We start from the raw sequence: 25,552 nt of genomic DNA on the forward strand, positions 1-25,552 counted from the left end.
AACATTAAGAAAGAGATAAAGGTAGATCTTGATATTCTTGAAAAAGAAGACGATAATTTTAATACTATTATTTTAGACGTTAATACCCGAAGTAAGAATTTGAGGGGTCCTTAATAAAGTTTTTCTGGAGCATCTCACCTCTCGCCTTGGATTGATCTCTTGAAGTTGTTTTTTCCACCTGTTTCTTTTCCGTCTTTTATAGAGGCCTGAGTGTCAAAGTGTCTATCTATTTATTCATTAAAACATTGGTGCTCAGGCACAGAAATCAATAAGTGCACTACTGTTCAAAAATTAAACACTATTGCAATAAATTGACGAATAATGCAAAAAATCAGCTTAGCTTAGGTTGTTTACCGGCATCAGAGGCTGTTGAAAAGTTTATGCCCTTGAAAAAGCAGTTGACCGCGAAACAGGGTCCTGTCGGGCTTACAGCGATACCGGAGTTGTCAGTACGTTGATATATTGAACCCTTGAAACATGATAAGCTCCAGCCCAAGAAGACGGCTTACATTGTTCAGAGCTATCAAGCTAAGTTGATTTTTTGCATTATTCGTCAATTTATTGCAATAGTGTTTAATTTTTGAACAGTAGTGCACTTATTGATTTCTGTGCCTGAGCACCAATGTTTTAATGAATAAATAGATAGACACTTTGACACTCAGGCCTCTATAAAAGACGGACATTGGGCACTACTGGTTGGCTGGAGGTGGTCTATGATTACAAACTTTCACAGGCTTGTGAGCCGAAAAGCAAGTTGGCATAAACAGGCTTTTGTGACGATATGAGACACCTTCATTAGTCAACATATCTTTGTTGCAGTAAATTTGTTTTGTCTCATCCTAGAAATAAGCAGTGGATTTCCCCAAGTCCATCTTAATAATTTCTTTTTTTATTTGCTCGTTGTTGACATTTGTACCCCACATTATCCCAAATATACTTGAGTTCAATGCAGCTTACAATAAATAAAACAACACACAAAGTAACCACAAACGTACAATAAGAGACTAACCCCAGGATTCTATATACTGTGCGTTAATTTTCACACAGAGATCGAAGCTGTCCCAGGAGGGCTCATAATCTAGGTTTGTACCTGAGGCAATGGAGGGTTAAGTGACTTCCCCAAGATCACAAGGAGCAGCAGCGGGATTTGAACCGGCCACCTCTGGATTGCAAGACCCAAGCTGCAAAGGACTTAAATATAAATTAACCTTTGCATCCAGTTTTTCCTTCATAAGCACACAACTGTGGAACGCAGTATCAAAAGCTGTGAAAACAACGTATGACCACCTAAACTTCCGGAAATCTCTAAAAACTAACCTGTTTAAAAAGGCATTCCCTACCTATCCAACTTAAATGTCTGAACTCTGCAACACAACGAAACCAAAGCACGTAATGGACATAACATAACTCTTCCGCTCTATGATTCCCTCATGTGTCTGTTCCACATGAACCTTATTTTACCACAACTTCACTTTGTATTGCAAATAGGTGGGAAAATGTGGGATACAAATGTAGCAAATACATAAATCTAGCCCATCTTTCTTGAGGATACATGGAGGGGAATTTTCGATATGATATCTAAGTCCAACTTTGGACGTTTTGCGCAAAACATCTGGAATCCAAATTGCGAATATAACAATTTTTGAAACGGCAAAACGTCTATCTTTTTTTTTTCCCAACAAATGGCCACTTGCTAGATGTTTTTGTGCGCTGTGCATTTATCCTTTTGGTCCATTTTTGAGAAAAAAGAGTCCCAAGTGAAAAACGTGCAAAATCAAGCCATTGGCGTAAAGAAGGAAGCCAGTATTCTTATTCTTAGTAGACTGGCCACACAGATATCCCAGCAGAGTAGTGGGGTATCCTAGGGGGCACTGCAGTGGACTTCACCTAAAAGCTCCCAGGTAACATCTCACCGTTACCCTCTTATATTGTATGAGGAGCCCTCCAAAACCCACCAAAAACCTACTGTACTCAACTGTACAGCACTACAGTAGCCCTTACGGCTGCAGGTGTCACCTACATGTGGGTACAATAGGTTTTGGGGGGGCTGACATTTTCCACCACAAGTGGAACAGTTAGGATGGATTATAGGCCTGGGTTCCCTTCTCCACAGTGCATTTCACTGAAAACTAGGCTACTCCAGAGACCTGCTTGCTGCTATAATAGGACTGGCCATAACATCTGAAGCAATATGTATTGTTTTAGATCTTTCGGGAGGTGGGAGGGAGGGTCAGTGATCACTGGGGGAGTAAGGGGGGCGTTCATTTCTTTATTCCTCTAGTGGTCATCTGGTCATTCAGGGCACTTTTTTGTGACTTAGTCATTATTAAAAACAGGTCTAGCTCAAAAAGTCTTAGTTTTAGTCCTGAACATTTTGGTTGTGTTCCATTATGGCAGAAAAACATCCAACATGTGTTAGAAACACTCTAATCCCACCCCCGACATGCTCCCTTCTGATTTGGACAGACCTCAGACGAAATGCATAGATAAACGTCTGCAAAATAGGTTTCAAAAAATCGCGATTTGAATGTTTTGGCAAGCAAAGCATCCAAATGCTGCTTTATGCCACTTTTTAGATGTTTTTCTCTTTCAAAAATGAGCCCCATATTAGTTTAGCTTTGGAAGATTGAAAACATCTGCCTGCTGTATACCAATGCAACTTTTCCCTCAAGAAAAGGATTAGCTCCTTGGCATTCTTGCACTTTTATTCATTTATTTCATGGATTTATATCCCGGTTTAGAATCGAAGCGGGTTACAGTTAAAAACATTCACAATATAAAACGCATCCATCGGACATTAACAGACGTATAAACTCGGAAATCTTAAACACCATAAACATACTAGAGAGAGCTGCTAAGGCAGACTAGTCTTCATCCATCAATCAATGCAGGGCTGCAGTATGAGCGTGAAGGCATGTCAGTTCAGTCTCGCATCGAGCAGGGGCATAGCCAGACCTCAGCGGGAGGGGGGGGCCAGAGCCCGAGGTGGGGGGACACTGTTTAGCTGCTGACCCCCCCCCCCCCCCCTTCCCCGCCGCCACATCAGGTACCTTGTTTGCTTGCTGGGGTCCCCAATCCCCGCCAGCCGAAGAGTCTTCATCAGCGCCAGTCGACTCAGGCACCTTCGTTTTTTGATCATCTGTTTCTGATGCCTTACATCCTGCACCGTGCATGTAGCCTCTTGCAGGACGTAAGGCGTCAGAAACAAAAGATCACAAAACGAAAGGCGCTGGAGTCAACCGGCGCTGAAGAAGAGACTTCGGCTGGTGGGGATTGAGGACCCCTGCCAGCAAACATACCTGATGATGCAGCGGTGGGGGGGGTCAAATGTAGAGGGGGGCCAGGTCGTAATCTGTGGCCCCACGTAGCTACGCCCCTGGTATCGAGCATAATTCTCATTGTGACTCTGGGCAAGTCACTTAACCCTCCATTGCCCCTGGTACAAAATAAGTACCTGAATATACTATGTAAACCGCTTTGAATGTAGTTGCAAAAACCTCAGAAAGTCGGTATATCAAGTCCCATTTCCCTTTCCCTATTTGAGATTCTACATGGAATGTTGCTGTTGCTGCTATTTGAGATTCTGGAATGTTGCTACTATTTGAAGATTCTACATGGAATGTTGCTGTTGCTACTATTTGAGATTCTGGAATGTTGCTACTATTTGAGATTCTACATGGAATGTTGCTCTTCCACTAGCAACATTCCATGTAGAAGCCTGCACTTGCAGATCAGCAACGCGGCCGCGCAGGCTTCTGTTTCTGTGAGTCTGATGTGCAGGACGTCAGACTCAGAAACAGAAGCCTGCGTGGCCGCATTGCTGATCTGCAAGGGGCAGGCTTCTACATGGAATGTTGCTAGTGGAGGAGCAGCCTAGTGGTTAGTGCAGTGGACTTTGATCCTGGGGAACTGAGTTCGATTCCCACTGTAGCTCCTTGTGACTCTGGGCAAGTCACTTAACTCTCCATTGCCCCTGGTACAAAATAAGTACCTGAATATATGTAAACCACTTTGAATGTAGTTGCAAAAACCACAGAAAGGCGGTATATCAAGTCCCATTTCCCTTTCCCTTATGTATGCTAATGTAAAATGATAATTTGACTTTATTTCTAGGAACCAGGACACTGTGCTGATTTCCATCCAAGTGGAGTAGTGGTAGCAATAGGAACTCATTCAGGAAGGTAGGTTCTTGTTTTAGAGGGTTTTTTTTTTGTTTTTTATTACTGGAGAAAATGTGTGTGTTTTCCAAAAGATGAAAGATGTACAGAGATCTGTAGTTGAAAGTGAAATAATTATTTGGAAGTATCTTGAAATTTCTAGTTGTCAGATTTCACTCTTTATATATGGTATATTTTGTGCAAATTATTGATGTCTCTTAACTGTTTTTTTTTTGTTTATTTTAAATGAGGATTTTTTCTTTTCTTGAGCACAACAATGAATTATGAAGGGATCACAGCTTTTATCAATAAAAGACAAAATGGAGACCGCAACTTACAAATTCATTATGGATTTGTTTTATAGTGTCCCATTGTAATAAGAATGAAATGCACTTATTGGGGAAATTTTTGAAAAGTACCCAAAGAGAGACTACAATCAAGCTTTCCTGTTTGAAAAATTTTACTTTTGTCCTTGAAAATAATGTGCATAAATCTGAAGATGTAATGTATGCACCTTATTTTCATCCTCATAACTACAGCATTTTTAGTGCCACCTATTTAGAAAAACAGAGAAAAATTAAGGCAGATATATGGCCTATCCAGTCTGCTCATCCAAGCCATCTACTAAACATAGTAGATGACGGCAGAAAAAGACCTGCACGGTCCATCCAGTCTGCCCAACAAGATAACTCATATTTGCTGCTTTTTGTGTATACCCTACTTTGATTTGTACCTGTGCTCTTCAGGGCACAGACCGTATAAGTCTGCCCAGCACTATCCCCGCCTCCCAACCACCAGCCCCTCCTCCCAGCCACCGGCTCTGGCACAGACCGTATAAGTCTGCCCAGCACTATCCTCACCTCCCAACCACCAGCCCTGCCTCCCAACCACCGGCTCTGGCACAGACCGTACAAGTCTGTCCAGCACTATCCCTGCCTCCCAACCACCAGTCCCGCTTCCCACCACCGGCTCTGGCACAGACCGTATAAGTCTGCCCAGCACTATCCCCGCCTCCCAACCACCAGCCCCGCCTCCCGATCTTGACTAAGCTCCTGAGGATCCATTCCTTCGGCACATGATTCCTTTGTGCTTATCCCACGCATGTTTGAATTCCGTTACCGTTTTCATTTCCACCACCTCCCGCGGGAGGGCATTCCAAGCATCCACCGCTCTCTCTGTGAAAAAATACTTCCTAACATTTTCTTGAGTCTGCCCCCCTTCAATCTCATTTCATGTCCTCTCGTTCTACCACCTTCCCATCTCCGGAAAAGGTTCGTTTGCGGATTAATACCTTTCAAATATTTGAACGTCTGTATCATGTCACCCCTGTTTCTCCTTTCCTCCAGGGTATACATGTTCAGGTCAGCAAGTCTCTCCTCATACGTCTTGTAACGCAAATCCCATACCATTCTCGTAGCTTTTCTTTGCACCGCTTCAATTCTTTTTACATCCTTAGCAAGATACGGCCTCCAAAACTGAACACAATACTCCAGGTGGGGCCTCACCTTTCCATTCCCCTAGAGATCCTATGACTTGTCCAAGCTTTCTTGAATTCAGATACTGTTTTCATCTCCTTCACCTCCACCAGGAGGCCGTTCCACTAATTCACCACCCCTTCCATGAAGAAGTATTTCCTCATTTCTGAGTCTATCCCCTTTCACCTTCATCCTATGCCACCTCATTCCAGTGCTTCCTTTTAATTGAAAGAGACTCACCCACTGTTCATTTATGCCATGTAGGTATTTAAATGTCTCTATAATGTCTCCCCCTCCTGCATTTCTTCCAAAGTATACATATTGAGATCTTTAAGACTGTCCTCATATACTTTATGTTTAAGAGCACTAACCATTTTAGTAACTGCCCTCTGGACCGACTTCATTTTGTTCATTGTTGATTACTCACACCCCACTTCCCAACCCCTCTTACCCTCAGCATAATTTATGAGGGTAAGAGCTGTCATGTTCCTGGACAGCCAGGTTATGTGAATACTCATTTATCCAGATAAATAACTTCTGAAACGTGCTCTGTTTATTACTTTATTTAAGTAAATTTATAAAAGACTGCTCCTGCAGTATGTGCAGGCAAATACACACGCAGTCCTGATATTTGGCAGAGCATAACTGACCACACTCCAACATAGACATCTCAGTTTTCTATATAAAATGGGCCTTCGCATGACTTGCCCAATGTTACAGTGGGTACAAGTAGCAAAACCAGGATTTAAACTTGGGTCTCTTGAGGGCCCTTTTACTAAGACATAAGCATCGCCACACTGGGACAGACCAAAGGTCCATTTAGCCCAGCACCCTGTCTCCGACAGTGGCCAATCCAGGTCACAATCACCCGACAAGATCCACGGAGCAAAGCATTTTGTACTGTTTGTCCCAGGAATAGTGGATTTTTCCCTATGTTCCTTTAATAATATTCTATGGCCTTTTCCTTCAGGAAGCCATCCAAACCTTTCTTCGATTCTGCTAATCTAACAGCCTTAACCACATTCTCCGGTAACGAATTCCAAATTGGGGTTACCGCCCGGTTACCATGTGGCCCTTGCGGTAATTTCAATTTTGGCACACGTCCACTATGCACATCTAAAAAGCTTTTAATTTCTGACGCGCGGCAGCTACGTGCGTCAAGTGGCATTTGACAGATGAGGACCGTTACCGCGTGAGACCTTACCGCTAGGTCAACTGCTGGCGATAATGTCTCAGACCCAAAATGGATGCGCGGCAAATTTTCATTTTGCCGCATGTCCATTTTCGGCAAAAATGTTAAAACGCATATTTTATAGGTGTGCTGAAAAATAATTCTGTGCATGTCCAAAACCGCGCCTACACTACCGCAGGCCATTTTTTAGCGTACCTTAGTAAAAGGACCACTTGGTTCTCAGTCTGTTTTTCTAACCACTAGGTCTTCTGTCTTGAATTGAAGTCAAAAAGTTAACAGTGCTGAGAAAGTATAGTAAGAATTGCAAGTTCTTAACCATGATACCCTTGTTTAATTGATACCAATCTTTTCATTTGCGATGATAAAGGTATAAATTAATTCTGCCAGTTGAGACACAAAAATGTACAGTAGTAGGAATAGTAAGATTAATTTACTGTCAGTTTGTGAAATAATTAATAAAACCCTAAATTAGTGGTTCCCAATTCTGGTCCTGGAGGCAACACAGCCAGTCATGTTTTCAGTATATCCATAATGACTATTCATGAGAGAGATTTGTATGCAGTTTAGGCAGTGCATGCAAATCTCTCTCATGAATATTCATTGTGGGTATCCTGAAACCCTGACTGGCTGGGGTGCCTCCAGGACCAGATTTGGGAACCAGTGCCCTAGATTCTTTAGCACAGTTGCTGCCAATTAGTTTACCTAATTAAAATTATGATTCTACTACTACTACTTATCATTTCCATAGCGCTACTAGATGTACGCAGCGCTGTACACTGAACTTAGAGACAGTCCCTGCTCGACAGAGCTTGCAGTCTAATTAGGACAGACAAACAGGACAAATAAGAGATAAGGGAATTACTAAGGTGGACTTGATAAAACATGGGTACTGAAAAGTGAGTAAGGGTTAGGAGTTAAGAGCAACATCAGAAAGGTGGGCTTTTAGCCTAAATTTGAAGACGGCCAGAGAAGGAGCTTGACGTACAGGCTCAAGAAGTCTATTCCAGGCATCTGGTGCAGCAAGATAGAAGGAACGGAGTCTGGAGTTAGCGATGGAGGAGAAGGGTGCAGACAAGAGAGATTTTCCCAGCGAGCGGAGTTCCCGGGGAGGAGTGTAGGGAGAGATGAGAGTGGAGAGGTACTGAGGAGCTGCAGAGTGAATGCATTTGTAAGTCAGTAAGAGGAGTTTGAACTGAATGCGAAAACGGATAGGGAGCCAGTGAAGTGACTTGAGGAGAGGGCTAATATGAGCATAGCGACACTAGTGGAATATTAGTCGTGCAGCAGAATTTTGAACAGATTGAAGAGGAGAGAGATGGCTAAATGGGAGGCCTGTGAGAAGCAACTTGCAGTAGTCTAAGCGAGAGGTGGTAAGAGTGTGGATAAGGGTTCTGATAGTATGCTCAGAAAGGAAAGGATGAATTTTGGTGACATTATTATAGAAAAAGGAATGACAGGTTTTAGCAGTCTGTTAAATATGTGCCGAGATGGAGAGAGAGGAGTCCAAGATGACCCCAAGATTACGAGCTGATGAGACAGGGAGGATAATATTGTTATCCATAGAGATAAAGAATGTGGGAAGAGGAGAGGTTGGTTTAGGGGGAAAGATAAGACACTCAGTCTTGGTCATGTTTAGTTTCAGATGGTGATGAGACATCCAGGCAGCAATGTCAGACAGGCAGAGGCTGTTCCTGTTAACCAACCACCCTTCAGAGCAAATCTGCATGACTAAGTTTGAGCATCATTTTCTATGTAAAAGTAATTGGAAACTTGTCTTGCCATGATGAAATTTCAGAGGACCTGTGAAAAAGACTAGTTGTTACTCAGCTGTCTGGAGCATTTATTATTATTATTAGCATTTGTATAGCGCTACCAGACGCACGCAGCATTTGCAAATATTTGTGGCTGCATCTATCCACTGTTGGTGTACAAATAGATGCAGTTGAAAACTATAGTGACACTACTTAGAAGTGACCATCCTGAAAAGATCACTAAGATCAAACTGGAAAATAATCCATGAAGTCTCCAAAAAAAAAAAAAAAAAAATCCCCAGACTAAGATCTGACAATTTCTCATTGTGGCTGACTCAAGCATTGAAATGTTAAGCTATCAGGAAACAATCAGAATGGAACACAGCTGTCTCTGGACAGTTAAGTTGAAGGTTAATTGAAAACTTCACAGTAACAAATTTTTGGGGGGAGAAAAAACAAACGCTGCCTTCCATAGAGGAACCTCCTGATTGTCAACACAGTGATAGAGGCTGCTGAGCTGCACCGGGGTCTTGATGGTTTAGCATCATTGACCAAACATGAATTCTACTTTATATAAGGAAATTCTAGAGCAGAATGTCATACTATCCATCTGTGTACTGGAGCTGAGCCAAAAGTGGGTAAGCAAGCATGTCTTTGAGTACAAAAGTACACAGTTTTGGAACGCACTACCCATGGCCCTAAAAACCACAACCAATCTAACCAGCTTTCGCAAAGCTTTGAAAACACATCTCTTCAACAGAGCCTACAAAAGTCACCCTCAATGAAACAAATCATTCCTTAAACCACCCAAGTACACCAAAACACCTCTTTCACGACCTTACCTAACACCTTCTACCTAAATTCCTCTTTCACCTCAGCTTATGATCGACTGTTTTCTTATATCATGTAATGACGTTCTCATTTCCATACTTTGTAAGCCACATTGAGCCTGCAAAAAGGTGGGAAAATGTGGGGTACAAATACAATAAATAAATAAATATTACAGAATGTCTGACAAAGAGGATTGATGTAGTGGATTAGCCAAGTCGTCATCTGAACCTAAACGTATTGAAGTATTTGTGGCAGTACCTGAAGCAAGCTGTTCATGCAAGGAAGCCCTCATGTCAGTGCTAAAATGGTTCTGTACAGGGGCGTAGCTACGTTGGGCCACGAGGGCATGGGCCCCCACAGATTACGCCCTGGCCCCCTCTACATTTGAGCCCCGCCGCCGCATCAGGTACCTTCTTTGCTGACGGGGATCTCCAAACCCCGCCAGCCGAAGAATCTAATTCAGCGCCGATTTACTCCGGCGCCTTCGTTGTGTGATCATGTTTCTGACACCTTACGTCCTGCACCGTGCATGTAGCCCCATGCAGGACGTAAGGCGTCATAAACAGATGATCACACAACGAAGGCGCCGGAGTCGACCGGAGCTGAAGAAGACTCTTCAGCTGGCGGGGATTGGGGACCCCCGCCAGCAAACAAGGTACCTGATGCGGCAGCAGGGGGTGGGCAGGTGGTAGCGTCGGTGGGGGGGGGGGGGGATGCGGTTGCAGCAGCGGGGGGGTCCAAAGTGGCAGTGGGGGGAGGCGGCTAAACAGTGCCCCCCACCTCGGGCTCTGCCCCCCCCCCCCCCCCCCCCCGCCGAGGTCTAGCTATGCCCCTGATTCTGTATGGAAAGATGGGCCAAAAATGTATCAAGGCCCATGTAGGAGACTGATCAACTGTTACAGAAAACGTTTAGTTGACGTTATTGCTGCTCAAGGAGGTGCCACCGGTTGCTGAATGAAGGATTCACATATTTTTTCACTGAAGAATATTTATTGTTGAATAATATATCCTTTTTGTCCGTTATTTATTCACTAGGATTATTTTCCTCTCTTATCGGGGTTTGCAGTAGGATCTAATTGTGTTTTTAGATTAAACTGCTGGATTCTGTATAGGTCAACAAAGTTGGGCGTGGATTACAGATCTGCACGTAAACTAATTGTCTAATTAGCTGATAATTATTAGCATTTACAGGCATAAATCATTAGTAGCGTGGATCTGCCCTATACCCCTAGTCTGTAACCCACACGCTTAACTTATCTCTCATGCAGCTCCAAGTGGACGTGGTCAGAAGAAAGGCATGGGCGGGTCTTGGGTATTGCCAGGTTTTAGGCACGCTGTTATAGAATACTTGCATTTAGGCACCTGACAGTAGTTAGGCATGAGCTTTTACACCAACCATTGACATAAGTGCTCACGCCCATAATTAGGTGCAAAATGACATGCTACGCTAGTATTCAGTCAGTGGATGATTCTTTTCTCTGTTCTTTTACTAAGGTGTGTCTTAAAATGGCCTGCCCTGGTGTAGACGCGTGTATTGGACGCACGCAGGTCCGTTTTTCAGTGCACCCGCAAAAGCCTTTTGAGGGGGGCTAAACTGGATGTGCGGCAAAATGAAAATTGGCACGCATCCATTGTGGGCCTGAGAACTTAGCGGTAAGGTCTCATGCGAGTAACCAGGCGGTAATTGTCAGCACGCGTACCAGGGGCATAGCTACGTGGGGGCATGGGCCCCCGTAGATTTGGCCCTGGCCCCCGCCAGCCCTCCGCTGCCGTCAGGTACCTTTGCTGGTGGGGGTCCCCAACCCCCGCCAGCCAAAGTCCTCTTCTCCAGCACGGCCGCATTGCTGATCTGCAAGAGCAGGCTTCTGTTTCTTTGAGTCTGACGTCCTGCACATCAAGGGGGTTGGAGGGGGGGGGGGGGGTCAAAGGTGGTGGCGGCAGCAGGGAGGTCAAAAATGGCGCGCGGGGTTAGCGGTGCCGGGGGGGGGGGGGTCTAAAATGTGCCCCCTCACCTCGGGCTCTGGACCCCCCTCCCGCTGAAGTCTGGCTACACCCCTGACGCGTACAATGCCAGTTAGTGCCATGCACCGGAAAATAAAAACTATTTTCCAGCATGCTTAGTGGTCGTGCATCAAAAATGAAATTACCGCCCGGGCCACTTGGTAGCCGGGCAGTAGTTCAAAATTGACACGTGTAGGATGCGCGTACGTGCCTACGCAGCTTAGTAAAAGGGCCCCTTATTGTGATCCTATTATGTTCTCTCTTTTAATGTCTTTGAATTAAAATTTTATTGTTAACCACTTCGACTTGTCTGACAAAGGAAACGGTATGTCAAATTTAATAAATGATCAACGATATTCTACATACACAGTTCTGTGTGGAACTGCCTTTATAGAATTCACGTTTGGCACACATCTTGGTGCCTAACTTTGGGAAACCTTTACTGTATTCCCTCCATATTGTGTGTAAATGTGGTCCATCCTACTGGTTAACAAACTCGCTCAGCTTATAGACAGTGAGAGTTTGTTAAAACACAGCTAACTCTACGAACCTATGGCACCTGCAGTTCTTTTCATTTGCTTAAGTAACTAGAAATTATGGTTTCCAAACCAAGAATTTGGCGAGAACTAGATTGACCAGGTTAAAGATGAACTTTGTCCCCACTAGGTGGGTATTCAATTGAAAGTCTGAGAAAAGAAAATCCTTATGATTAATTTCAACATAGCCACTCAACTACTTTTGAGAAATTAAAGATAAGTTTATAAAGGTTGGCTCTGTGGATTATCTATGCAGAACAAAGCTATATTTAGCGAAGTCCAAAAAAAAAAAGTTTTCTCTCATGGAGTTAAAGGAAACATTTTATTTCCTTTTCAGTTTCTGTAAAAAAAAAAAAATGGTATCATATGACACTGGCATAGTATACTCAATCTCAGGGAGGAAGGGAAGGAAAATGGCCGCCACCATTTGTGGCTAACCCTGATGACTAAAGAAACAATACTATGATAAGTCCTGGGAAACTTGCCTCCTCATGCATCTGGGGCTGAGGGAAGGACAAAATCCACTAAATAAGGGAAATGTTGAAACAGAACCTAGATGGTGCCTTCCATCCTTTCCACAGCAGAACTAGCTCTCGTTGGGAAAACAGTAAAAGCCAAAGAGGCTACTGGGAGAGGAATATTCATTCTGCCGCCCATGTGTGCTTGTACCTTTGACAGTTCAGGTGCCCCCTAGTGGTCAGAGGAAGGTAGCATGGACAAACACAGCATTAATGTTTAAATATATATAACAGCGATGTGTATGTATGTAAGAGAAAGGAAAACATTTAATTGATTATAAAGTTTTATTTACTAACCAATTTGAGTTACAGTGAAAAGACCAATAAGCAGAGCTGCAGGATTCTACATTGTTTTTACATATGAATTATTATTATTGTTAATGCTGTGCGAACATTACTTGAATTTTTTTTCTTGAAGGTGGTTTGTTCTGGATGCAGAAACAAGAGATCTGGTTTCGATACACACAGATGGAAATGAACAGCTCTCAGTGATGCGTTATTCAGTAGGTAAGAGAACTTAACAGTGCTTTGTGTTCAGCCCACTTACATGTTCTAATTTCTAATCAAAGCAACCGCTGTCATTAGAATTACTTAGAAGTGTATTGTTCTACTTTGACTGAATCCCTTTAAAAATGTACTTGCATGAGAGCCACTTCTCATCTTCAGCAATCTGTCACAGTCGAGGATGATTAAGAGCACATGAAGGAGCATGAGGCCCACTGTTAGAAGCATAAATTACTTATAATTTTGTACTTGTCTTATAATTCATCTCATGGTGCCAACTCTACATAACATCAGGACACTAGACATGGATAACCGTGCAGTGCTAATGAAAGAGAGAGCTTTGTGTGGACATCATGGCCTCTCTAAAAATAGGTGTTCCTTTATTGAATTATGGTTTATGGTTAACTTTATTTGATATACCGCACCTCCTTCAAGCCATAACAGAGCAGTTTAAATAAACAAAATTAACACAGAAAGGAACGCCAGCATAAGTTAAAAGAGCAGACAGAGAAAAAGCAAATATCTAGAGCAGTAAAGAAGGTTTGGACGGCTTCCTAAAGAAAAAGTCCATAGACCAAATCATTAAGAAACTCCAAACTGCCCAAAACACAGCATCCAGACTCGTATTTGGAAATACAAAAGCGCCAAACCCCTAAGAGAAAAACTACACTAGCTCCCAATAAGAGAACGAATTGCGTTCAAAATTTGTACCATGGTCCATAAAATCATCCACACCGAGGCCCCGGCCTATATGTCAGACCTTATAGACTTACCAACCAGGAACTCAAAAAGATCAGCACACACACTAGCCCAGTTGTAAAGGACTTAAATTTAAATCAACATATGCATCCAGCTTCTCTTATATAAGCACGCAACTATGGAACGCACTACCAAACATCATAAAAACAATGCACAACCTAACAGCCTTACGAAAATTACTGAAATTACTGAAAATTACTGTTCAAAAAGGCATACCACAATAACCCATCCTAAATACTAGACAACGAAACTATACCAAAACTAGACAAAACTGTACTCTCTACACTTGACTGCTTCAACTACTCTGCCACTCATGAACATTAACGCACCACCACTTTAATTCTCATGCCAGAAATGAACTCTCGATATTTGACTGTCTAACTTACTCTATATTTTACTTTATCAGTTAAGAACTTTAATACAATACCAATTTGTGTTTCTAATTCTGGAAATGGTGTTCGCCATTACTGCATAGTGTAAGCCACATTGAGCCTGCAAATAGGTGGGAAAATGTGGGATACAAATGCAATAAATAAATAAATAAATGGACTTGGGGGAAATCCACTATTTCTGGGATAAGCAATATAGAATGTTTTGTACTTTTTTGGGGGTCTTGCCAGGTATTTGTGACCTGGATTGGCCACTGTTGGAAACAGGATGCTGGGCTTGATGGACTTTTGGTCTTTCCCAGTATGGCAATACTTAATGTACTTATGAAGTCTACCTAAAATGTTATATGAGAGAGGGATAAAAAAAAGATTACCCAGGTCCCCCAAATTCTATATATAGGTCCTTAATTTCAACACGGAATTTAAAGCCTATTCTACAACAATGTGCGTAACGTAACTGGTTAATTAGGGAAAGGGAAATGGGACTTGATATACTGCCTTTTCTGAGGTTTTTGCAACTACATTCAAAGCAGTTTACATTTATTCAGGTACTTATTTTGTACCAGGGGCAATGGAGGGTTAAGTGACTTGCCCAGAGTCACAAGGAGCTGCAGTGGGAATCGAACTCAGTTCCCCAGGATCAAAGTCCACTGCATTAACCACTAGGCTACTCCTCCTAGGCTAATCAGTGCTGCCAATTGGCTGTTAACAAGCAATTGTCAGTTCTAATTGACATTAATTAAAATTATGCACACAACTCGCTAACAGGTCCTTTTACTAAGGTGCGCCGAAAAATGGCCTATGCTGTTGTAGGCGCGTGTATTGGACACACGCAGGTCCGTTTTTCAGCACGCCTGCAAAAAAGGCCCTTTTTTGTGGCTAAAAATGGATGTGCGGCAAAATTTAAACCGGCTTGCGTCCATTTTTGACATGAGACCTTACGGCCAGCCATTGACTTGGCGGTAAGGTCTCACGCTTTAACCGGGCTGTAATCATTAGCGCACATACACTGCCGATTACCGCAGGGTAAGCGCAACATGGTAGAACATTTCTATCGCGTGTTGGACACGCGTCAAAAATGGTGCCCAGGGCACGTGGTAGCTGAGCGGTAGTTCCAATTTGACGCGCATAGGCGCCTATGCACCTTAGTAAAAGGGACCCTTAATTGGCAAAAGTTAAAAATGGCACACACATCATCGCACAGCCTATTCTATAATCCCATGCACCTAAATCCTCTAGCATGCAACTTGACAGGGTGTCGGGCAGGGGTGTTACAAAAAAAACGCTCATGGAGTAAAAGAGTAGCACCATTCCCACGCTCACAAGCCAAGATTTGGACACCGGCATATACACCAGATTTCAGCTGGTATAAATAGCAGTACGCTAATGTGGGAATGGGCTCTAAGCTCTATTCTATAAAGAGCAGTCAACTCAAAGCACTGATTTTTTTTTTCGGCACCCAAATTTGGATCCCATTTACTGAAGGGCCCTTTTAAAAAGGCGTGCTGAAAAATGGCCTGCAGTAGTGTAAACACATGTTTTGGACATGCGCAGAATCATTTTTCAGCATACCTGTAAAAAATGCCCTTTTTTTTTTTTGGCTGAAAATGGACGTGCGGCAAAATGAAAATTGCCGTGCGTCCATTTTAGATCTGAGATCTTACCGCCAGCTGTTGACCTAGCGGTAAAGTCTCACGCAGTAACCGGGCGGTAATGGTCTAAGCATGTAGAGTGACGATTACCACCTGCGCGCCAGAAAATAAAAATATTTTCCGGTTCGCGTAGCAGACGCACGTCGAAAATGAAATTACCACAAGGGCCACGCAGTAACTCAAAATTTATGCGCATTGGGCGCACGTGGGTGCCTACGCGGCTTAGTAAAAGGGCCCCTCAATCCTTGCTAACCAACCACCCTTCAGGGCAAATCTGCATGACTGAGTTTGGACTTTGTCCTGTGTAAACTTTAGTAGGAACTTCTCTTGACATGATCGAAAGAAATTTCGGAGGACCTACAAAAAAGAGTAGTTGGTACTCAACTGTCTGCAAACATCTATGGCTCCATCTATCCATTGTTTGTTTACAAATAGAAACAGTTGAAGACTATAGTGACACTACTTAGATGCAGGGGCGTATGGGCCCCCGCAGATTTCACCCTGGACCCCCCTACCGCCGTAAACCCTCCCCCGCCATCACCTTCACCTACCCCCGCCGAGGTCCGCTTCCTCCTGCCGGTGCCTTTAAAAATATTACTTCAGCTGGCGGGGGACCCCAACCCCCGCCAGTCCAGCCGAGGTCTTGTTTAAGTTCTTCTTCCTCGTGCTGTTGAAAGCTGCAGCCTGCATCCCTTCCAGTTTCGGATGGAGTCCACACTTACTGTTTATTAATGCACTATAAATCCACTTCCGAACTCTCATCCCCCTTAATCCCACATCACTCATACCTTTACTCACAGAAATATGTATACCATATGTCTTTATGCCTTATTATTGCCCTTTAAGCTCCCATTGTCTCCTTCCAATGTTCAATGTTTGTGTTCCACTGTTGCACTCCTTAACGACACTTCGATTGTCTCGCATAATTCTGCACAATGTAATCCATAACCAATCTGTAACAAATTGTACTTCCATCATTCATTTCTTATTGTAAGCCACACTGAACCCGCAAAAAGGTGGGAAAATGTGGGATACAAATGCAATAAATAAATAATGTGCCCCCTCACTCTAGCCCCTGCCCCCCCTACCGCCGAACCTCAGATAAGCCCCTGCTTAGATGTAGTCATCCTGTCAAGACCTTTCTGAGCTCTCGCTCTCTCAAAATTGTTCACCCTGCAAAGCTAATGTCAGATTTAATTAATCCTGCTTCTCAGATAAGTACTAGCAAAAACAGCTGGTGTGTTTCTCTGAAAATTTATTTTGTACCTGTTCCCCGGGTGCCTTAACTTTATTGTGCTTGAGGAGGGCAATTTGCAAAGGCATTTTTAATTGAGAAAAAGCATTGCTGTTCTGAGATTTTGGCTAATATTATGCATGGTGTGTGCGTTTTTAGTGACTGAAAAAAAAAAAGACTTTCTGGGGAGTTGGGAGGAACTTCTTAGCTTGAGGGACAAAAGCAGCATTCAGGAAAGATAATAGCAAGCTTCACCATATATGAAATCCCTTTATTGAAGTCAGAAAAGAATACCTTACACGGTACCATGATTCGCCCTTGGGCTGCTATAGGGGTCATAAACAAAACAATATCCTTTCAATAATGGAATATTCCTTTACCCAACAAAAGTGCTTTTAAAATTTCCATGCTCTTGCCAAGAGATATTTTCTCTTATTCACATAGGGGCACTTTTACAAAGCCACGTGATGGCCTTCGTGCATCCAGCACACGCCAAAACAGCATTACCGTCCAACTACCGCATGCCCTGTGTGGTAATTCCGAATTTGGCGCGTGCCAAAAACACACAGTAGAAAATATTTTCTATCACGAGGTGCCTTCCCGGTGGTAAATGGCAGTTGGCACGCGCTGCATGCTTACCGCCCAGAAAGTGCTTGAGACCTTACCGCTAAGTCATTGGGTGGTGTTAAGGTCACAGGCCAAAAATGGATGCGCACTGTTTTTCATTTTGTCGCATGTCCATTTTCCGACCCATTAAAATAATCTCTTTTTTCCAGACTCAGTACGGTAAGGGTCCAGCGCTCCAAAAACGCATGCCCACCCTGCCACAGGCTAGATTTTAGTGTGCCTTTTGTAAAAGGGCCCATAGAGAGACGAAAAAGTCACTCCGTGACCTGACAAGAAAGATTATTAAATCTTCACATAGGAAGTATCTCTCATTCGTGTAGAGAAATGAATAAGAAGCGTTGGCTTTATTGCTCTTTCTACTTTTTTTTTTCCCCTAGATGGCACTTTACTTGCAGTTGGATCCCATGACAACTTTATTTATATCTACACAGTGTCAGAAAATGGAAGAAAATACAGCCGATATGGAAAATGCACTGTAAGTTGTACTTTGAAGAGAACTGAAGGTTATTAGGTAGAGATAGATGGCATATTGTTTGATCATGAAAATAATTATACCACTTGTTTCCTGGGCTTGGCTTTCATTTCCTGAGTGGCCAGGGAGGGAGTCTCAGCTATTGATTCATGCAGGGTACATGTAAGCTAGGTGGCCTTCCACCCATGACAGTTACTCCAGATAGCAAAGACTACATGAGGGAATTTCTCTTATTTGTAAAAATAGCTATGAATGAATGATTGTGAGCCATTGCTTTGTAGAGGCTGCTTCTGATTGAGCAGGAAACCCAGTGGAGTGGAAGGAAACTGCCAGACCAAAGTACAATAAAAATATAAAGAAAACCCTTTAAAGCTATATTATTGATGTACAGTGCCTTGTAGAAGTCTTTGCAACCTTTTAACATTATTATAAATTAATTTGGGATCTTTGAAAGGGAAACAGGTTCAGCACAAGATTATTCCTATCTGTACTGCAGAGTGGACATCAAGAAAAGAAAATTTAAAAGCCATGAAAACAGTTCACCAACCTTAAGTTAACCAAAGGTGGTTGGAAAAATAATCAAAGAAAACAAATGAAAAGCAAGACAATCATCTGTTTATGTAGATCAAAGCTGTTTACAAACTAAAGGGTCCTTTTGCTTCATCATGCTATGTCGGCTGCTAGAGTCACCCTGGCTGCTCAGTGGAAATCTCTTCTTTGGTTAAATGGCTGTGGTATATATGTGAAATGGAGAGACTCTGGGCTATTCGTCGACACACTCTGTCTAAGTAGGAAACTATCTGGGATCCTTTCGTAAAACATTGCTCTTGTTGACGGGGGGGGGGGGGGGGGGTGGATAATAAAAACTTGTTAAAAATCTTGGAAGTTTACAATCACTTGTCACTCCAGATTTGAGAATTTATTGCATACTGTTTAGATTCCTCTGCTTAGTGGAGGTTCTGTTCCTCCTTTTCTGTACTGTACGTGATTAAGTAGCCGGTTTGTGGCTGCATGTTTGTGTTATGTTTCTCAATGTTTCAATAAAGACTTCTATAAATTAAAAAAAAAAAAAAACTTGATTTATAGACAATCAAGGGAAGGGGTTTATCCCAGGGCAAAGAGGAATATCAAGTGGATATATCAGAGATAAGTCCTAGATTTTATTCTACTCAACAATTTTGAGGGTTAGTAAATATAATATTTGTGTTTTTGCAGATTATACTAAGATCTATACTAGATGGACATTCCATATGGAGTAGAAAATTGTAACTATCTTAACAAACTTTGAAATATGGTCAAGAGTGAATTGCTGTTCTAATGCAAGAGAGTGCTAAAACATGCCTCCAGGGCATTTGGGGGCCCTTTTACTAAGGCATGCCAAAAAATTGCTTGTGTTTTGGATGCACGCAGGTCCATTTTTCAGCGTGCCTGGAAAAAAGGCCTTTATTTTTTTGTGGCCGAAAATGGACGCGCAGCACAGTTAAAACTAGTGTGCGTCCATTTTTGGGCCGAGACCTTACCGCCACCCATTAACTTGGCAGTAGAGTCTCGCACGCTAACTGGGCGGTAAGCATTAATGCACATAAACTGCCGATTACTTCCGGGTAAGCACCACACGATAGAAAATAGAAAATATTTTCTACCGCGTGTTTTGTACGCGCATCAAAAATGGAATTACTGCCCCGGGGCACGTAGTGACCAGTTTGATGCATTTAGGCACCTGCACACCTTAGTAAAAGGGCCCCTTAGTCCAAGAAAGCGAAGGAGAGTGATGACACCATTTTTCCTGCCTTTTGCCGGGCTAGTATAACATTGGTCAAACCATTTACCCATAAGCTTACAGCTTTCCTGTGCATCCGGATGAGTTTCTTGTAAGAAGCAAATGTCTGCCTTTTTTTTTCTTCAGGTATATTATAAGTTTCTTTCTTTTAATGGGACTGGCGATTCCTTTTATGTTAAGGGAAAGTATTCGCAATAGCATTGCAGAGACAGTTGGAGAGTGTTACAGACCATGCCGTGCTAACCCAAAAAGCATATGCGTGAAAATAAAAACAAAGATAATAATCGAGGGCAAAACCCTCCAAAAAGATGAAGCAAAACCAAAAAATAGTAATGCGAGACTTCCAGAAACAAAAATAGAGTGAAAAATAAAACATGCTCCAATTGGGAGAAAATGGAATAAAAAAAAGAATAACTCAATAAGGGGCACATGAATCCAGTATGGACAGCAAAAAAAGGGCCTAAGCCAGCATAACATCAGCTATCGGTTGTAAAACCATTCGCATAACAGCCATTTAGGCAAAGCTCTGCTGAATTGTATCAGATTGTAGAACAGGATTTACTAGCCAGAAGTTTCTGCAGGGCAGCACGGTCATTGTAGTGTTTAGTACTATTCTGGAGAGTGACACGCATGGTTGCCGGATACAGAAGACCATATTGGGCACCCAAAGCTTTCAACAGGGCGCATTTGCAGAAACAGCTTTCGCTTCTTAGCAGTGGCTTTAGAGAGGTCAGGGACTAGCAGGAGTTTTGCCTCGCCATGAAACACAGGAGATTTGGATCTAACAGCGTTTAGAATTGACATCATTTGATCATAGGGCAAAAATTTGACAACTACTGGGCGAGGGTAGTTTTTCCCAGGGATAGGTCGCTATGTCAACAGTAAAGTCAGTTGGAAGCGCCATAATTTTTAAAAAAAGCTTTTTTAAAAATAGAATTATATCGTTACCCTCGGACTGCTCAGGGATCCCCAGTATCCGTATGCTGTTCCTTCTCAGGCGATTTGAAAGTTCCTCAATCTCCCGCTGCATCCTGCTCAGATTTACTCAGTTTCTATGCCGTTTCTTGTTGAAAGGCATCATGGGCTGACATCCGGTCCTCTAAAAATTCAAGGTGGGCATTAAATTGTGTAAGCCGAGTGGAGATCTCAGCAAAGTACCTGATTGCAAGTGTGCTCACAGTGATCATATCTAATAATCATAAAGTCATTTTAAAAATGTGACAGAGCAGTCACAACAGCCAGAGGAATACTAGGGTTCATAGGGAGTGATTGACAAAAGGAAATGGAACGTATCATTTGAAAAACTATAATAGTGTATCCAGTTCTGGAAGCCATACCTCCAAAATAATGTAGAGGCAGTCCATTGAAGACCAATATGTGCAGTATTAGGCCGAACATCTACGCTTCCGAAAGCTGCTGAAAACTTACCTCTTCAAACAAGCCTATCCAAATGACTCAACTTAACTTACGACCCTAATCCACACCACTAACATTAAACGTGCCTCAACCCTTCCCCCACATCTCTTCCTTTTGTCCTTCTCTGTACAATTGTACTATCTTTGTGATACTTTTACCCATACATTGTATTACCTCTTTGATACTTTGTACCCATACATTGTGTTATTTCTGTGATACTTTGTACCCATACCTTGTAAGCCGCACTGAACCTGCTATTGAGCGGAAAAGAGCGGGGTATAAATGCTATAAATAAATAAATTGGTTCCAAACCTGTCATGAGGGAAACCCCAGCCCGTCAGGTTTTCAGGATATCCGCAATGAATATTCATGAGATAGATTTGTATGTAATGGAGGGCAGTGTATGCAAATCTAACTCATGAATATTTATTGTGGATATCCTTAAAACCTGATTTGGCTAGGGTTTCTTCCCCAGGACAGGTTTGGGAACCGCTGCTGTAAGCCCTTAAAATGAGACTTTAAGATCATGAATTCTTACACCTTAGAAGAAAAAGAGCATGGATTATAAGAATGAGTTTCAGATACCTGAGAGGTTTACATATTGCTGAAGAAGCAAGAGGTTAGGGCTCTTCAGCTTGGAAAAGAGACGGATGAGGGGAGATATGATTGAGATCTACAAAATCCTGAGTGCTGTAGAATGAGTAGAAGTAAATCGATTTTTTTACTCATTCTAAAAGTAGAAAGACTAGGGGACACTTGAGGAATTTGCATGGAAATATTTTTTCACTCAACGAATAGTTAAGCTCTAGAACTCTTTGCCAGAAGATGTGGTAACAGCGGTTAGTGTAACTGGGTTTAAAAAAGGTTTGGACAAATTTCTGGAGGAAAAGTCCATAGTCTTCTATTGAGGCAGACATGGGAAGCAACTGCTTGCCCAAGGATTTGTAGTATGGAGTGTTTCCACAATTTGGCCAGGTACTTGTGACCTGGCTTGGCCACTGGTGGAAACAGGATACTGGACTTAATGGATCATTGGTCTGACCCAGTATGGCTCACTCTTATGTTCAAGCATTTTTCAGTGGAAAGGAATTTCTAGAACTTTGGACTATGATATGACGCTTCAAGTTGGTACACAGAGATAAACATAAAGTAGCATTTCTTAATGGAAAGGTGGTGGATATATGAAAATGTGTTGGAAATCCAAAGACATGGCAGTAACCACTAAGTGACAGGTAAAGGTCAAGACCAGTAGGGTTCTAGGCTATAGCTGCAGGAAGGAAAATGAGCAGACTTTTTATCTACTGTCATATTTGTATCCTGTATTTCTGTAAATAAATAATGGCATAATTGTTGTATTCTTTAGGGACATTCCAGCTACATTACACATCTGGACTGGTCCCCAGATAACCAGCACATCATGTCAAACTCAGGAGACTATGAAATATTATACTGTAAGTATGACATTTAAATGCCCATGAGAAAAAAAATCTATTGAACGTTATCATCTTGAGTTTATGCTGACTGAGAGACCCATTTGAATTTGTTTAGCCTAGTACGCTTATGATCCAGATATAGCAGACCTAGCAAGTGTATATTGGGTTCACCTTGCTATTGGGTTCCTACAGAGCTCTGCCCTTTCCACTGTTTTGTTTAACTTAAATTTATTTCATCTTCTAGCTAGGCCTGGGATTCAGTACCAAGTGTATGAACAGGATATTCGGATCCTTTTTACCTATGACAATTTCACTTGTGGTACTTTGTTTTAGAGCAATAGAGGGATGGATGATGGCCAAATACTTGGCAAGCAAGGGGGCAAGACCAAGTTGTTGTAAAGTAGGATTTGGGTCGAGGACTTTCCTAAGTCATTCAAGTAGGACCTTCTAAAATATTAGTTTCATCACAAGTTTTTAATTTGGGAGTATCCCAGTGTTCCCTCGTAAGGTGAACGCATGAGCATCGCTTACGTTTGGTCAAAGATCTCTCACTAATGTCTCGTTCCTCCCCGTCTTCCGCTCCACTGACATTTTCCGACGCACCTCAAGCCATCACGTAGGATACCACGACGTTCCATGGGGCAGCGGTCCGCGTCCCTACTACTCCTTCTATCGACCGCCACCAGCTTCCAGGTAGGCGTGTGTTTGCTTCCGGGTACGCGCAAAGGGAACTCCCACGGGACGTCTGCTCTTCGGATTGGGGTCTATTGAAGGAAAACCTTCCCTTGCTTGAGTGCACTATTGCCTATAGCTTACCTGCTTCTAGCATCTGACTTGCAATTTGAGGGATTGTTCTTTTTAAGGAGGAGTATATCAAAATATTTGAACCAGCGCTAGCCCTTAGCTCATCTCAGCATCTGAATAGTGAAATTCTGAGTAGAAATAATTTTTTTAATAATTAACACTAAATTTGTTCCTTAGATAGCTTGGTTTTTAGGCTGTTGGGCTATTTTCAGTTCTCACTCGCAAAGATTTTGCACGTAGCAGGCTGCTCCTTAGAGGGAACACTGGAGTGTCCTTGGACTCCTTCTTATCTGTGAAAACAAAGATATGGAAAATGTAGAAATCTGCTTTTCTAAAGATACAGTTGTTTGCAGTTGTTTCTCTCTGTTGAAGATTTCAGAGCTGTATCTATGGCTATTCAGTGTTTCAATTAGATCATATCAGATTCTAGAAGGTTCGGCTGCACATTTAATAATGGGTATTACCCCAGTTTTGTCTTTATATTGGCTACTGATTTTCTGGAGGACGAGATTTATATAACGTGTTTATCTGGACAGGTGCCATTATCCCCCAGATTCTATAAATGGCACTCAAAACTTCAGCACGCAAATTGGGTCATGCCCAATTTGTGCTCTGAATTTAATTGAGTAATGAGCCAATTAGCGCCAATAATTGGGTACTAACAATCGTCGGTATTAATTGGCAACAGTTTGGATTTGTGCACGCACCTATCATTGTATAAAGATGCGCGTGCAAATCTTTTAACGCACAACTGAAAAGGGGGCATGGTCATGGAAAGGACACAGACGGGTCAGGGGTTTCACTAAAGATGTGCACAGTATTATAGAATTCGTGGGATCTGCGCATAGTTTACATCAGCTTTCAGTTGATGTAAATCCTTGCGCCAGAGTTGGGCGTGGATCTCAGCACTGCGTGCTATTCATAAACGATGTCCAACTCAGAGCATCACTTATATAATAGCGCTCATAGTAACATAGTTGGTGATGGCAGGAAAAGACCTATATGGTCCATCCAGTCTGCCCATCAAGATAAACTCATATGCGCTACTTTATATGTATACCTGACCTTGATTTCTATCTTCCATTTTCAGGGCACAGACCGTAGAAATCTGCCCAGCACTAGCCCCACCTCCCAACCACGAGTGCTGCCACCCAATCTCCGCTAAGCTTCTGAGGATCCATTTCTTCTGAACAGGATTCCTTTATGTTTTATCCCATGCATTTTTGGAATTCCGTTATCGTTTTCATCTCCACCACCTCCCTCAGGAGGGCGTTCCAAGTATCCACCACTCTCTCCGTGAAAAAAATACTTCCTGACATTTTTCTTGAGTTTTGAGTCTGAGTACGCTCCTTTTTATCAGCGCACAAATTTGGGTGCCTTTTACTGAATCTAGACTTCTATGTGGTGGAGATGAAAACGGTAACGGAGTTCAAACATGCGTGGGATATGCATAGAGGAATCCTGTGCAGAAGGAATAGATCCTCAGAAGCTTAGCTGAAATTGGGTGGCGGAGCAGTTGGGGGGAAGAGGGGGGGGTGGTTGGGAGGCGAGGATAGGGGAGGGCAGACTTATACGGTCTGTACCAGAGCCGGTGATGGGAGGCGGGACTGGTGGTTGGGAGGCGGGAAATACTGCTGGGCAGACTTATATGGTCTGTGCCCTGAAAAGGACAGGTACAAATTCAAGGTAAGGTATACACATATGAGTTTGTCTTGGGCAGACTGGATGGACCATGCAGGTCTTTTTCTGCCGTCATCTACTATGTTACTATGTTACAGTACTAAAGGCCCTTTTACTGAGCTGTGGTAAGCACGAACGCTTGCTTACTGCAGGGTTAAAAAGCACTACCCCAGTGTGTGCTCAGTTGTCTCATGGTAGTTTTGGGATCGCCTCATGCTACCCACGTGCAGAAAAATAGAATTAATTTTTAGCGCCGGGGGGTGGAGCGTAGGGAGCTCATTTTCAAAAGAGAAAAACGTCCAAAAACTGGCATAGATCTGAATTTGGACGTTTTTTTCTCA

The 25,552-nt window shown here is 42.6% G+C and overlaps 1 protein-coding gene across 4 annotated transcripts in view; it reads left to right on the forward strand.

The window, feature by feature from the left end:
- Positions 1 to 25,552, forward strand: part of EML4 (EMAP like 4) — a 391,221-nt gene that overhangs the window by 353,428 nt on the left and 12,241 nt on the right. For all 4 annotated transcript variants that reach the window (XM_030195783.1, XM_030195785.1, XM_030195787.1 and 1 more), the window contains 4 exons: positions 4,114 to 4,181; positions 12,880 to 12,968; positions 18,004 to 18,101; positions 22,658 to 22,745. In XM_030195783.1, coding sequence (XP_030051643.1) covers positions 4,114 to 4,181; positions 12,880 to 12,968; positions 18,004 to 18,101; positions 22,658 to 22,745 — 343 coding nt within the window. The remainder of the gene's footprint in view (positions 1 to 4,113; positions 4,182 to 12,879; positions 12,969 to 18,003; positions 18,102 to 22,657; positions 22,746 to 25,552) is intronic.

Source organism: Microcaecilia unicolor, chromosome 3, assembly GCF_901765095.1.
Source record: "Microcaecilia unicolor chromosome 3, aMicUni1.1, whole genome shotgun sequence".
NCBI lineage: Eukaryota > Metazoa > Chordata > Amphibia > Gymnophiona > Siphonopidae > Microcaecilia > Microcaecilia unicolor.